Source organism: Penicillium antarcticum, assembly GCF_028974205.1.
Source record: "Penicillium antarcticum strain IBT 31339 chromosome Unknown utg000003l_segment0_segment0, whole genome shotgun sequence".
NCBI classification, from domain to species: domain Eukaryota; kingdom Fungi; phylum Ascomycota; class Eurotiomycetes; order Eurotiales; family Aspergillaceae; genus Penicillium; species Penicillium antarcticum.
Genome location: NW_026695301.1, coordinates 1,829,611 through 1,842,181, shown reverse-complemented (window position 1 = coordinate 1,842,181; position 12,571 = coordinate 1,829,611). Strand labels below are relative to the sequence as shown.

At 49.7% G+C, this 12,571-nt stretch overlaps 6 protein-coding genes across 6 annotated transcripts; 4 read left to right on the top strand and 2 right to left on the bottom strand.

The window, feature by feature from the left end:
- Positions 1–246: 246 nt before the first annotated feature.
- On the top strand, positions 247–3,447 carry N7508_003400 (DNA-directed DNA polymerase gamma MIP1; the record flags this gene model as incomplete). The annotated part of the gene is made up of 1 exon (XM_058461466.1): positions 247–3,447. One exon carries the CDS (start codon positions 247–249, stop codon positions 3,445–3,447), a length of 3,201 nt encoding a protein of 1,066 aa, XP_058322043.1.
- Positions 3,448–4,896: 1,449 nt separating this feature from the next.
- Positions 4,897–6,456, bottom strand: N7508_003399 (uncharacterized protein; the record flags this gene model as incomplete). The annotated part of the gene is made up of 1 exon (XM_058461465.1): positions 4,897–6,456. One exon carries the CDS (start codon positions 6,454–6,456, stop codon positions 4,897–4,899), a length of 1,560 nt encoding a protein of 519 aa, XP_058322042.1.
- Positions 6,457–6,926: 470 nt separating this feature from the next.
- On the top strand, positions 6,927–7,163 carry N7508_003398 (pectate lyase superfamily protein-domain-containing protein; the record flags this gene model as incomplete). The annotated part of the gene is made up of 1 exon (XM_058461464.1): positions 6,927–7,163. The coding sequence occupies one exon, from the start codon at positions 6,927–6,929 to the stop codon at positions 7,161–7,163; it is 237 nt and encodes a 78-aa protein (XP_058322041.1).
- Positions 7,164–7,395: 232 nt separating this feature from the next.
- On the top strand, positions 7,396–7,897 carry N7508_003397 (Peptidoglycan-binding Lysin subgroup; the record flags this gene model as incomplete). Its single annotated transcript, XM_058461463.1, has 2 exons — positions 7,396–7,414; positions 7,530–7,897. The coding sequence occupies 2 exons, from the start codon at positions 7,396–7,398 to the stop codon at positions 7,895–7,897; spliced, it is 387 nt and encodes a 128-aa protein (XP_058322040.1).
- Positions 7,898–8,650: 753 nt separating this feature from the next.
- N7508_003396 (putative CorA family metal ion transporter) lies at positions 8,651–10,792 on the top strand (the record flags this gene model as incomplete). The annotated part of the gene is made up of 5 exons (XM_058461462.1): positions 8,651–10,313; positions 10,363–10,436; positions 10,487–10,539; positions 10,592–10,645; positions 10,699–10,792. 5 exons carry the CDS (start codon positions 8,651–8,653, stop codon positions 10,790–10,792), a joined length of 1,938 nt encoding a protein of 645 aa, XP_058322039.1.
- Positions 10,793–11,266: 474 nt separating this feature from the next.
- N7508_003395 (uncharacterized protein) lies at positions 11,267–12,512 on the bottom strand (the record flags this gene model as incomplete). The annotated part of the gene is made up of 2 exons (XM_058461461.1): positions 11,267–12,266; positions 12,334–12,512. Coding segments are annotated over 2 exons (1,179 nt in total), but the record flags the coding sequence as incomplete, so codon positions are not given.
- Positions 12,513–12,571: the final 59 nt, after the last annotated feature.

Sequence of the window (12,571 nt, the reverse complement as noted above, 5' to 3'; positions counted from 1 at the left end):
AGGGGTGCCGTGAGGTCTTTCTCGCGATTTCGCCTGCCACTCCTGGTTCAAGCGCAACCATGGATTTCACATGGAGCTCAAATCAGGTACTCTTCGACAAGCGCAAATAATGATACCATCTCCAAACGATCTATTTCTGGTTGGTGATTCCCGGCGCAATGTTAAAAGGGAATGTGCAATACTGACCCCGTGCAGTGCCGGCCTCATCCAGATTCAACGATATTGGTGTCCAACAACTCAGCGATTATGTCCACCCTCAAGTTTTCCCCACCAAGGGTCGAACCCCCCAATCCCGATTTAGTCGCATTATCAAAGGATCACCTTGCCCGGCATGACCTCCTAGGCAAATCACAAAGTGGCGCAAACCCCGTCGCATTCGATCTCCCTCCTCTCCAGGGCCAGACTTTGGATGAACATTTCTACAAGCTTGGAATGGACTCTTCTGAGCCCTATTTAACATACGCCAAATCGTACGCGACGACCAATTGTCCGCCCAAGCCGCGAAAATGGGAAAGACGCAGTGGATGGACCAAATACAACTCCGATGGAACTTCCAAACCAGTCGATGTGCCTAATGAGTCTATGCTCACTTTCGACACAGAAGTGATGTATAAAGAGAATTCATTTGCTGTCATGGCCTGCGCAGTGAGCCCGACTGCATGGTATGCTTGGATCTCACCATGGCTCCTTGGCGAGTCGAAGAATGAGATTCAGCTGGTACCTCTGGGTGACCCTACCCAGCCCCGTGTAGTCGTTGGTCACAATATTGGCTATGATCGGGCACGCGTCCTGGAGGAGTACGACATGAAGCAGTCTCGGAATTTCTTCCTTGATACGATGTCTCTTCACGTCGCAGTGAATGGCATGTGTTCACAACAGAGACCAACTTGGATGCGTCATAAGAAGAACAAGGACTTGAGAGATAAGATCGCAAATGAACACAACTCCGTTGAGCTCGCAGCGCTTCTCGAAAGCAACATGCTGAGAGAAGAGGAGGAAGAGTTGTGGGTTGGGCGGAGCTCCGTCAACTCACTGCGGGACGTGGCCAAGTTCCATTGTGATGTTACTATTGACAAAGCCCAAAGAGATCTTTTTGGTGAACTTGATCGTGACTCTATAGTGCTTCGACTAGAGGAACTTCTCGACTATTGTGCCGCTGACGTTTCCATTACACACCGCGTGTACCGAAAAGTCTTTCCCAATTTCCTCGAAACATGTCCGCATCCTGTTAGCTTTGGTGCCCTTCGACATTTATCCTCTGTGATTCTACCGGTCGATCAATCCTGGCAAGAGTATCTCACCAGCGCTGAAGAAACGTACCATACACGCCTTAATGAGGTCCAACGCAAGTTGATTGAATTATGTGACGAGGCATTGAAATGCAAAGATCAGCCAGATACTTACACGAACGATCCTTGGTTGCGCCAGCTGGACTGGTCAGGCCAAGAGATCAAAATGGTGAAAGGGAAGAAGAAGAACGACCCTCCTCGCCCCGCGGCGAGACAAAAGAAGCCGGGAATGCCCAAGTGGTACAAGGACCTTTTTGCCACAAATGCCGCAGAAATTAATCTCACAGTGCGGACTCGCATCGCACCAATTCTGCTCAAGTTGTCATGGGACAACTATCCTCTCGTCTGGTCTGACAAACACGGTTGGACTTTTCGAGTGCCTCGTGACCAGCTTAAGCAATACGAAAATCAGCCAGTCGTTCTCTGCGACATGGCTGAAGAAAAAGACCCCCAGTTACGAGACGACAGGAAGCATAGTTACTTTAAAATTCCCCACAAAGATGGCCCACAGGCTAGATGTACCAATCCATTGGGCAAAGGCTATATGGGCTACTTTGAGCGTGGAATCTTGTCTTCTCAATACGAAATTGCCAAAGAAGCACTAGATATGAATGCCTCTTGTTCTTATTGGATTAGTGCCCGAGATCGCATCAAGAGTCAAATTGTGGTCTACGAGGACCAAGTCTCTAAGGATCACAAGAAACAAGCCGCAAATGACAACCGCGTCGGATTTATCTTGCCGCAGGTCATCCCAATGGGAACCATCACTCGCCGTGCGGTGGAAAATACCTGGCTGACTGCGAGCAACGCCAAGGCCAATCGTGTTGGATCAGAGTTGAAGGCAATGATCAAAGCACCCCCAGGCCACTCGTTTGTTGGTGCTGATGTTGACTCCCAAGAGTTGTGGATTGCAAGTCTTGTGGGTGACGCTACCTTCCAGATCCACGGAGGAAATGCAATTGGGTTCATGACCCTTGAAGGTTCGAAGAATGCGGGGACTGATTTGCATTCGCGAAGTGCGCAAATTCTGGGCATTTCGCGTAATGATGCCAAGGTATTCAACTACGGCCGAATCTATGGCGCTGGCGTCAAGTTCGCCTCTACCTTGCTTCGTCAGTTCAACCCGTCTTTGACCGAAAGGCAGACACAAGAAACTGCGCAAAACCTATACAAGGAAACCAAGGGAACACGTACTTCACGTCGTATGCTCAGTGAGACTCCCTTCTGGCGAGGTGGCACTGAGTCCTTTGTCTTCAACAAACTGGAGGAATTTGCGGACCAGGAGCGCCCTCGGACCCCTGCTTTAGGTGCCGGCATCACCGAAGCACTGATGCGACGATTCATTAACAAAGGAAGCTTCATGACATCCCGTATCAATTGGGCCATTCAATCTTCGGGTGTCGACTATCTCCATCTCCTGATCATCGGCATGGATTATCTGATCAGACGATTCAATATTCAAACTCGCTTGGCCATTACTGTTCACGATGAAATTCGCTATCTCGTCAAAGATGAAGACAGGTACCGCGCTGCGATGGCCTTGCAGATTGCAAATGTTTGGACTCGCGCCATGTTCTCGCAGCAAGTCGGCATTGATGATCTTCCCCAATCATGTGCCTATTTCTCGGCTGTCGACGTTGATCACGTACTCCGAAAGGAGGTCGACATGGATTGCGTGACACCGTCGCACCCCCACAAGATCCCACACGGTGAAACATTGGACATCGAACAGCTTCTCGGCAAAGAGCAGCAAGCTTTCTTGGACCCATCTATTACGCCTCACTCAGCTCCCACCCCCGAAAAATACACATATACCCCGCGAGAGTCGGTCATGTCTGCTCTGCAGGCCTCCAATGATATCGATTTCATCAAAGCCCAGGTCACAAAAGATGACAAGGAGCTCCGTGAAATCATCAAGCAGAAGGCCCAGGCAGGTGCCCGCCCCACCACTTCTAGTGCTCGCACTCCCTATAAACCAAAAGGCAAATCTTCCAATTGGGCTTCCGCAGAGCCACAGCGGGCGGTTCTCATGGATATGGAGTCAGGCATCTACCCAGACTTCCGCAGCCCCCCTCGTTCGAGCTCTGGTGGCAGTAAACCGCCTCAAATCGGTTTCCAGCGCTCTTCCTGGAAACCTCGGCCAACAGCTCGGGCATAATACCTTCCTTTCTTCTTCTTTCTCTTTGTCCTTTCGGCTTGTTTTCTGCTGTAATAATTGTCTTCTGCATTTTTCATATCTGGAGTAATTGGGAGGTCAGCATTGGGACGGCGTTGCTGTATGCATATGTGATTCCGAAGTCGATGTACCTATGTAGCTATACATACTTGATTTCCTCTGCCAGGTGGGGCTTTCCTATTTTAGCTTGCTGCCACTTTCATGAGGGCGCTCAGAGTTAGGCTCATTAAGCAGATTTTAGTCCGGGCTCAAACTCACTAAGCTGCTTAGACCAGTAGCGTGATCAATCAATCCGGCCTAATAAACGCTTCGTTGAATCAATCACCGGTTGCAAATGTTTTCTTGCCCGTTGACCAAGCTTTCACCATTTATCATTCTCCATTCGTCACGATTGACCCCCAAATAACAGTCGCATTGTATTTTACCATTTGATGTTTTATGATTCAATAACATCCATGAACGGTTTCTTTGGACGCTGAAGTATCTTCGCTGGTTACTCTTCGTTTTTCTATTGCTCGTCTTTCCAACTTGTAGGCTAAATTCTCTTAGGGTCTCTATTCCTGTAGTGCAGTGTGACGCTGGCCCTAACTCGGCAATACAATCTCCCAGGTTCAACATTCCAGATTCAGATGAAAAGAGTACCAAAGCTAGAAACGCAGGATGACCATGGAACACCAGGCAACAGAAGAGACTTAGTTCTGTCGGGATAAAACACGAAGAAAACCTATGTAATTATTTCCTCATGCTATATCATGTATATAGAGACAAGGTTGAGCTATCCTTAATGTTCCTTCCCCCTAAGTTCCACGACTCATCGCGCGAGCGAGACCACACGTTCTAGGAATCATATCCAGCCCCAGGAGTCATACATAGCATGGTTCCCAGGCACGTTCTTAGTCGCTCCTAGAGATCAGACTCGTAGTTGCTAGAAAACGTACAGCTCCCGGGAGTAAATGGCATAGCTCCAGGAAAGGAGAACTGGGCTCCCCGAGCTACAGCGCTCGGAAAGACTTGTGTTAGTGGGCGATCAGCGGGACCATCCGCCGGAAACTATTCGACATCGTTCCCCGAAGCTATAAGGTCCACACCCACTCCGGGACAGTGTTTATCAAATATGATTGGTTCCGAGCTCACCACCAGGCCTCTTAAGTTAGTCCATGCATTTCATATAAATCTCTCCCACCCCCAAGTCTTTTCTCTTTATTTTTCCGTCCTGCTTCTGAAACGATGCTCTAGGCTTCAAATCCAATGACGTAACTAGACATGTCATCTGCTTTGTCTGAAAGTAAGGAAGTAATGTAAAATTGGATTGATTTGATGATGAACCGCCGTTTGACAAAGGCAGAACACAATGAGGCGCAATATAAAATTTACATTATTAGACTTTCTGCCCATCGCGGAAACGAAATTAATTTTAGTATTCCAGGGTAACTATTCAAAAGGTCCAAGTCTAACGAGCTCAGATTCCATCGTGGGGTCGTAAAGGTTCTCGGCGACAAGAAAGTCCTTGACACTCACGGGCTCGTATCGTCCCCCTAGAGATAGATAGTGAACCATTGTATGTCCCTCAGTATCAGTCAGCCGATGATCCAGGCCTCTTTGAATCAAGAAACGGACCATGTTCCGGAGTGACCTGCTCGCAGCCAGGTGAAGCGCTGTCTTTCCACCTGGGGCAGTGCGGGTATGAATATCCGCGCCGGCTGATAGAAGCGCTTTTACCCTCTGAATGGCGCCACTGCTGGCGGCGCAGTGGAGGGGATAGATTGTGTCGGATCGAGTAACATTTCGTTCCGAGATCCAGTACATATTCGTGCGGGATGCCTCTGCGGCCCATCCCGTAAACTGCAAAATCTTACTGTCTGCCACTGCCATCACATCAGCACCATGTTGAATAAGACACTCGACAAGGGTGGAGTCGTCCTGTCCATCGTCTGATTGGAGGGTGGAACCGAAATTATGAGCAGCCGCTAAGTGAAGAGGGGTATGATTTCCTGGAGATGATGTGATTGATGAATTCGCCCCGCGTTCAAGTAAGTAATTGGCCATCGCTACCTGGTTCTTGCACGCAGCAAAGTGTAGTGGAGTCCAATTATGACAGTCGAGATCGTTAATAGTGAGATTGCTGTTATCGAGGATCCATTTGAAAGGCTTGGTTTTCCCAGCTTCGGCCGCCAGATGTAAAACAGAGGCATTCAACTTAGTCCGACCGTGGATGTCAGCACCCGCTGCGACGAGCATCCGCACCGTTCCCAAGGGACAAGAAGAAGAAGCAACAAGTAAAACAGTCTCCCCAAATTGACCTTTTTGATGAAGATCAGGCGATGACTTGAGTAATTCTTTAACAGCGGCTTCATTGCCGGCACGAGCCGCCGTCAAAATAGGCGTGTCACCTGTATTGGTTAAGGCATTGACATTTGCGCCTGATGCGAGTAGAAACCGCAGCACCGGCAGTCCATTCTGAACTCCAGCCGGAAGACTAGCAGCACGATGTAATGGCGTTTCCCAATGTGAATTCTCAAGGTTAATCGTGGCACCTTCCTGCACCAATAATTGAAGACATTCCAAGCGACCCCAAGTGGCAGCGCGGTGAATGGGCTCGTCACCTCGATGGCTTGGCCAAGCAGTGCCCTTGTAGCCAAGCTTTTTGCGGTACTCTATAAGCATCTTTAAGATTTCCACACGGCCCCGACCGGCTGCTATGAGCAACTCGTCGTCGTCCGAATCGGGGCCGGGGTTGCTCGGAGATTGGACGTTATATTGGATGAGTAGTTGTATGGTTTCGCGTCTGCCTAACCAGACAGCGATTTGCAATGGGGCTCTCTCTGAGCTACCATCAGGTGAAACACCATCTGCGAGGAGTGCGTTGACCTTGGCGATGTCGTTCTTGCGGATAGCTCGAAGGAGCTTCCTTTCTCGCTTTTCCTGTAGCCGGATGATGCAGTCCTGGTCATAGTTCTCCTGGTGTGACAGGTCAGTAAAGAAGTCCGACATGCTGGGAAAGGGAATATGGTCAGGGGACAGCGAGGGAGAAGAGTTAAAATCGATATATGTTGAACATTAGTCACATGATAACGCTGACGACTCTGCCTCTTTTGTCGTTCAGAACACGCAAGTCCAAAACACACCCACCGCAGTCCTAGATGGAGAAACAGCCACAGTAATTGTGGCCGGGTCTACAAACGGGCTTTCCGGGATTGGTTCATGGGGATTTGGTCGCGTCGCGGGCCAGAACTCTACCGGTTCAGTCTTCCAGACTCTAGACCCAGTCACAGGTCCAACTCGTACTGGCTCGCTGGTTAACTCGGAGCGCTGGTTCACTGGCCGGGCACCGACGTATGACGAGGTCGCAGCTACTGCAATGGTCAATGTCAAAAACTACGGGGCCAAGGGTGACGGAAGGACTGATGATACTGCCATTCTCAATCAGGTGCTCGATAGAGCTGCAAAAAAGGGGCCCAGTCATGTTCTTCCCCTTCAGTGTTTGCATGGTGCGTGATACCATCCATGTTCCGGTCAACTCACGAGTCATGGGACAGGCCCGGTTGCAAATTATGGGATGCGGCGACAAATTTGACGATGAACAGACTCCCTGTCCTGTTGTTCACGTTGGCCTTGCCGGGGAAGGCCGTATTTCGGAATTCTCCGATATCATGTTCACGGTGTTGGGTGCCACTAAAGGCGCAGTGTTGCTGCAATAATGTGCATCATCGTCGCACGGACCAGCGGCCCTTTGGAGTAAGCTCGTTCCATATCGCCAAATACATGCGCTCATAAACAATTTGTACTGATATTCCCCCAGATACCCATGTCCGCGTTGGCGGTGCCATTGGGTCTGACATGCAAGTCACTGGTTATACGGTGCTCTCTTCGTGCGTGGCAGCTTCTTTGCTAATTCACATCACCCCAAAAGCCTCAGGATACTTTGAGAATATGTGGGTATGGATGGCTGGTGAGTTGACTCCTCGATCTTCCCTAACCTCTTGGGTGCTCCTACTTCCTGCATTATAGAAAAAGGGGACCATGAAACGGATTCTCACATGTTGTCCCAACAGATCACGATTTAGACACTTCTGCCCAGGAGCAAGTCTCTGTCTACACTAGCAGATGTGTTACAATTGAGAGTTCTGGACCAACCTGGCTCTGGGGCACTGCCTCTGAGCACAGTGTGATGTACCAGTATAATGTGGTTGGAGCACAGGGTCTATTCATGGGTATGATTCAGACAAAGTCCCCATACTTCCAACCTGTTCCTTTGGCTCCAAACCCCTTCACTGCTGGAACTTTCCGCGGTGATCCCCTGTGTGGAAGCTCTCTAGTCTGGAATAAGGTTTCCAGAATCGATAGCTTGACCAGCAATAAGGAAATCGGGCGATGGATGCGGAGTACCCAGACAAACATTACCGGGCATTGTGGCAGAATTAACGTCGTCTGAGCCTGGTATGTCTTGCAAGTGCAAAATGTCTTCAGAGTCGTGAGGACGAGAGACAGGAGATAGGGGACAAAGGCAGCAAGCTGACTGATACCTCTGGCAAGCGCTCGTCAGCGAGCAGATCAGGATGCTTATGTAATACTCAGTGAGCGGGCTCATGGCACTCGCTCAGATCTACTCAGTGAGCAAAAAGCGGCAAGGGCTAAGCACCAATACGGAATGTGAACACCAAAAAGTGGCAGAGGAAATCAAGTACACGGGTATCGATAATGTTACAATACTACAAGTTAACTGCATGCATAAATTAATCTTATCAAGATCTTGCCAAGTCTGGCGGACGTACCCGCCAAATAAAGTAGTGAAGGGTCTAGTTCTCCACCCCTTTCACCTGGCATGTTCACCTGGAGACCGCCTTTCCTGTTTTCTCCCAACTGTTCACTTTTCCGTTTTTCACAACTTGTCCGTGTGCTGCATTTATTAGTTGCAGACGCGGTAGATCGCCACAACTCCTCACACGTCACTCCCCCGCCGGGCCACCATGTTTTCCCTCGGAGCAGTGGTGTCTCCATGAGACGCGCATTCACCCTTTAACCCCTTTTCTACACTTCGTCTCCTGACTTCCGCTGGTTATAAGTTCTTTGTGCGCAAACACACAGTCGAAATCGATTCGAACGGAGAGAATCTCGTTGTGCGGCCGATGAAAACCTGTCATAGCACAGCCACAATTGCACCAGCACCCATTCGATCCTTCTCAAGATGAGTGTACACGAGCTAGACTACGCGCAGCCCGGTGCGATGCGATCCGAGTCCCTGCACCACGTCGATGTGGAGGCAGGGCGCGGCTCGATCAGTTCGCAGGTCTCGCCAACAGCGAGAGATGGGCGCGAGGGGAGCTCTTTTCCAGCTTTCGCAACCGCCGCAGCACGAGTCAATTCCAACGAGACCACGAGACGCCGAGCCCGCCGTTCGAACACCGCTCGATCATACCACCCCGAAGGATTCGCCCAGGACCCCAACTGGCAGCCAGGAACCGAACCTGGTATCGACCCGACAAAACCACTTCCCGCCTTTACCTCTGAATGGTCGTCGAACATTCCTGCGGATCTACACCGACGGTGCGAAATTACAATTGTGGACTTCTCCCAACATGAGATGCGACAGTACGAGTTGGACAATGATACGTTAGAGCAATTCCTCGCGCGGGAAAGGGAGCCTTGGGTACAATGTCGGTGGATCAATGTCAATGGATTAAGCTGGGATGTGATTAAGATTCTTGGAAACCATAAGGGGCTGCATCGGCTTGCAATTGAGGATTTGGTTCATACGACCAATCGAACGAAGGCTGATTGGTATTCGGACCATGCGTTTGTCGTGTTGACATTGCAGAAGTTGATGAAGATCTATGAGGAGGATAGTGACTCCGAGAATGAAGAGGAGGTCCCGGCTAGTCGGTGGAAGTCAAAGGACCGGAAGAGCTCTGTGCTCAGCGACAGAAGCTCAATCTCTCTGAAGAGGCCTACGAAAACAAGTCTTATCCTTGAAGCACTGAAGGATCTTTTCCGGTTCAGGAGGTCCTCGGACAAAGAAGAGAAGGAGAGGCCAACAGTTGGGTCCAGTGTTCGACCTGGTGTTGGACGACGGACCTCGAAACATGCTTCTCACTTCGGAAATGTTGGGACTACAACACAGACTACAGCCAGGAGTCTTCAGCGCTATCGTGGTGGACCTAATGAAGACCGGATCGAGTTCATGGAACGCCATGCCGTACTCGCTGGCAAAGGGTTGTCTGTCACATTGGAGCAGGTCTCGATCTTCCTACATGCAGACAACACGGTGACATCCTTCTTTGAAACTAGCGCAGATGATATCGAGGCACCAATTGTCCGACGTCTCAGCTCACCTGAGACTATCCTTCGACAGTCATGCGATGCCAGTATGCTATTACAAGCCATCATCGACGCGGTGATTGATCTTGCAATTCCTGTCACAATGGCCTACCAAGACGCCATCGGTGATCTCGAACTAGAGGTCCTAACAGATCCAGATATCGACCAGTCAAAGTCTTTGTATATCTTAACATCCGAAATTGCGGTCCTACGAAACTCCATGCAACCGATCGTTGCCGTGATGAACGCACTTCGTGATCACCGCTCTGAGCCAATCGGTACACCTGGCTTTGGCGTTTTGCGGAGCCCTCTCAGCCCAGCTACTACACCCGCCGAGCCAGCTGACTGTCGTCCCCATGTCGGTGTTATCACCCCAAACCTGAAGAGCATTGGTGGAACCAGTGTCACCATCAGCTCCATGTGCCATACATACCTGGGCGATGCACTCGATCATTGCATTACCATTGTAGAAGGGTATGATCAGATGCGCCGCGCTGCTGATAATATGATCGACCTTATATTCAACACTATTGGTAGGTCTGCTATCTTCCAGCAAACGAACCAGACTGATTCCCTGTGCAGGTGCATACCAGAACGAGAGTATGAAGCAGTTGACTCTTGTCACTTGTCTATACCTTCCTATGACATTCCTGACAGTATGTGTGATCTATTCTCCCCCTCCAAAAATCATACTTACTAAATTTAGGGATATTTTGGTATGAACTTCACGGATTTCGCTGGAATAGAACACAGTGACGGGTAAGCCTCTATATGTCCCCCTAACACATCTCCCACTGACGCGCTTGAACAGCTATTTCTGGAAGATTGCAATACCATTCGTTTGCGCCACAACTTTCATACTCATGTGAGCTTCAATTATTGCCCCGTGAGGACCTTGGTACTAACCATTACCCCTAGGCGTGATAAAATCCAGCGTTACGCTGTTATGCTCGCTCAGAGACGTTTGATTGTCAGCTCTCGGAAACAGAGACGGGAGAGGAAGAAGAAATAGACGATTGCTACTGCTCCCTTCCTGCGTGCGATCTTGTTGTGATTAAGTTTCTCTCGTTATGTGGCAATGTTTTGATATATCTGTATTATTTGTACATTTATTCCATCTAGGTGAACAAAACGGCTGTGCTCTTGTGTTAATTCAATAGAGGTGCGTACAGTGCCTACACTAAGTCTACAAATGGATAGTCTGTTTCCATGCATTGTTTTTGCCTCTCTCGTGTGAATTTTTGAGTACCTCTGATTGTAGATGACTATACACAGGCGATGAAAGGACTTATGACCTCTGTTGTATCTGGTCAGATATCGAATTGAGACTTTTACTAAGCCTGGATGGTCGAGTGCCTTTCTTTGGGTCAATAAAATATTATTTTGATTTTTTGCATCGTAAGGCCCGGTTTGATATCTTCCTAATGTACAAGAGTGGACAGGTCCAAAATCGAAGCATATACGTGTTGTACAAGACTCGCAAGTCTTAATCAAAAGACTTCCGTCGGAAGGCATTATAAGCCTTCCACGGAAGTCTCCAGTCAGATCGAAGCAGCTCAGGGCTGAACACATCAAAGTCCTGCTTCTCAAGGCGATCCAGCCACAATCTCGTGCCCACAGCCGGCATGAAAACACCAAAGGCCCGGTTGATCTCATCTAGAGGTGACTCACCACTTCGAGCATCAGAGACAGGATACTCATGACCCTCCTCGCCCTCATGTTCAAAGTCGTGGCCGACATCATCTCCAGCTCGGAGATTGCTAAGCATCTGCTGCACAGTAATCAAGTGATCACTCGCCCGTGTCGCAACAGTGAAGACTGCATCCCGGAGACCCTCGGCCTCAGCTCCTCGTCGAAGTACTTCTTCTTCCTTGACACCAGCCTGCGCCATGACATCCAACGGCAACATCACGGCACCCTGCTTTGCACCACCCGTCAAGGTATTGGCAGCACCACCGGAAGGCGACTGAGCAGGCGGCGTAGGGAAAGCAACAAAAGGCAGTCCACGCAGCACAGCTGCAATACCAACCGCCTTTCCAATATGCGACGCAACATGATCCGCCGTTACAGATGCCATGGGGAGAGCAGACAGCGTCAAATACATGAGCGTTGAGTAGGTATTTTCAGCATAAGTCTCCAGCGCCGCAATATTTGTATACGGATCGTTCGTTAATGTCTGTTCTCGCGAGTTGATTATGCGAGTCAGCCAGCCTTTACTGATCCGCGCGCGGCCCTGCGTGCGCTCATGCAGATCGGAGATGGCGGAGGCGAGCAAGATGGCGACGGGTTCTTTTGGTGGCGTGCCCGCTAGGATTTTGGTTATGGCGTCACGCCAGAATTGGAGGCGCATTAGACCGATTGTTGGGGAGGAGGTTGTGTCTGGAATCATGGAGAGGGAAACGTTCAATGCGCGCAGCGCGATGTAGAAGGATTGCGCATGGCGCGGGATGAACGTGCTCAATGTGTAGGATGGGCGATCATATTTTCTATTTGTGGAGGTTTTTGTTAGTAATTTGAACTTGTTTGAGGTATGGAGGAGCTGGTGAAGCATACGAGAGTAGAGCGATACAATATTTGTGAGCGCCTTGGACTTCTTCGGCGGTGATGGGTGCGGCGACAGCGTGTGTTCGACTGAAACTTCGCCTGAATTGGAAGCTTTGCAGGTTTATTCTGCTCGCTCTCCGGCATGGCTGAGCGAGAAAAGACATGTCAAAGGTGAAGTTGGGTTGCGACCTGCGACTTGAAAAGAAGATGTAATCGGGCAAAAAGTATTGGCTCGCAAAACATCTTT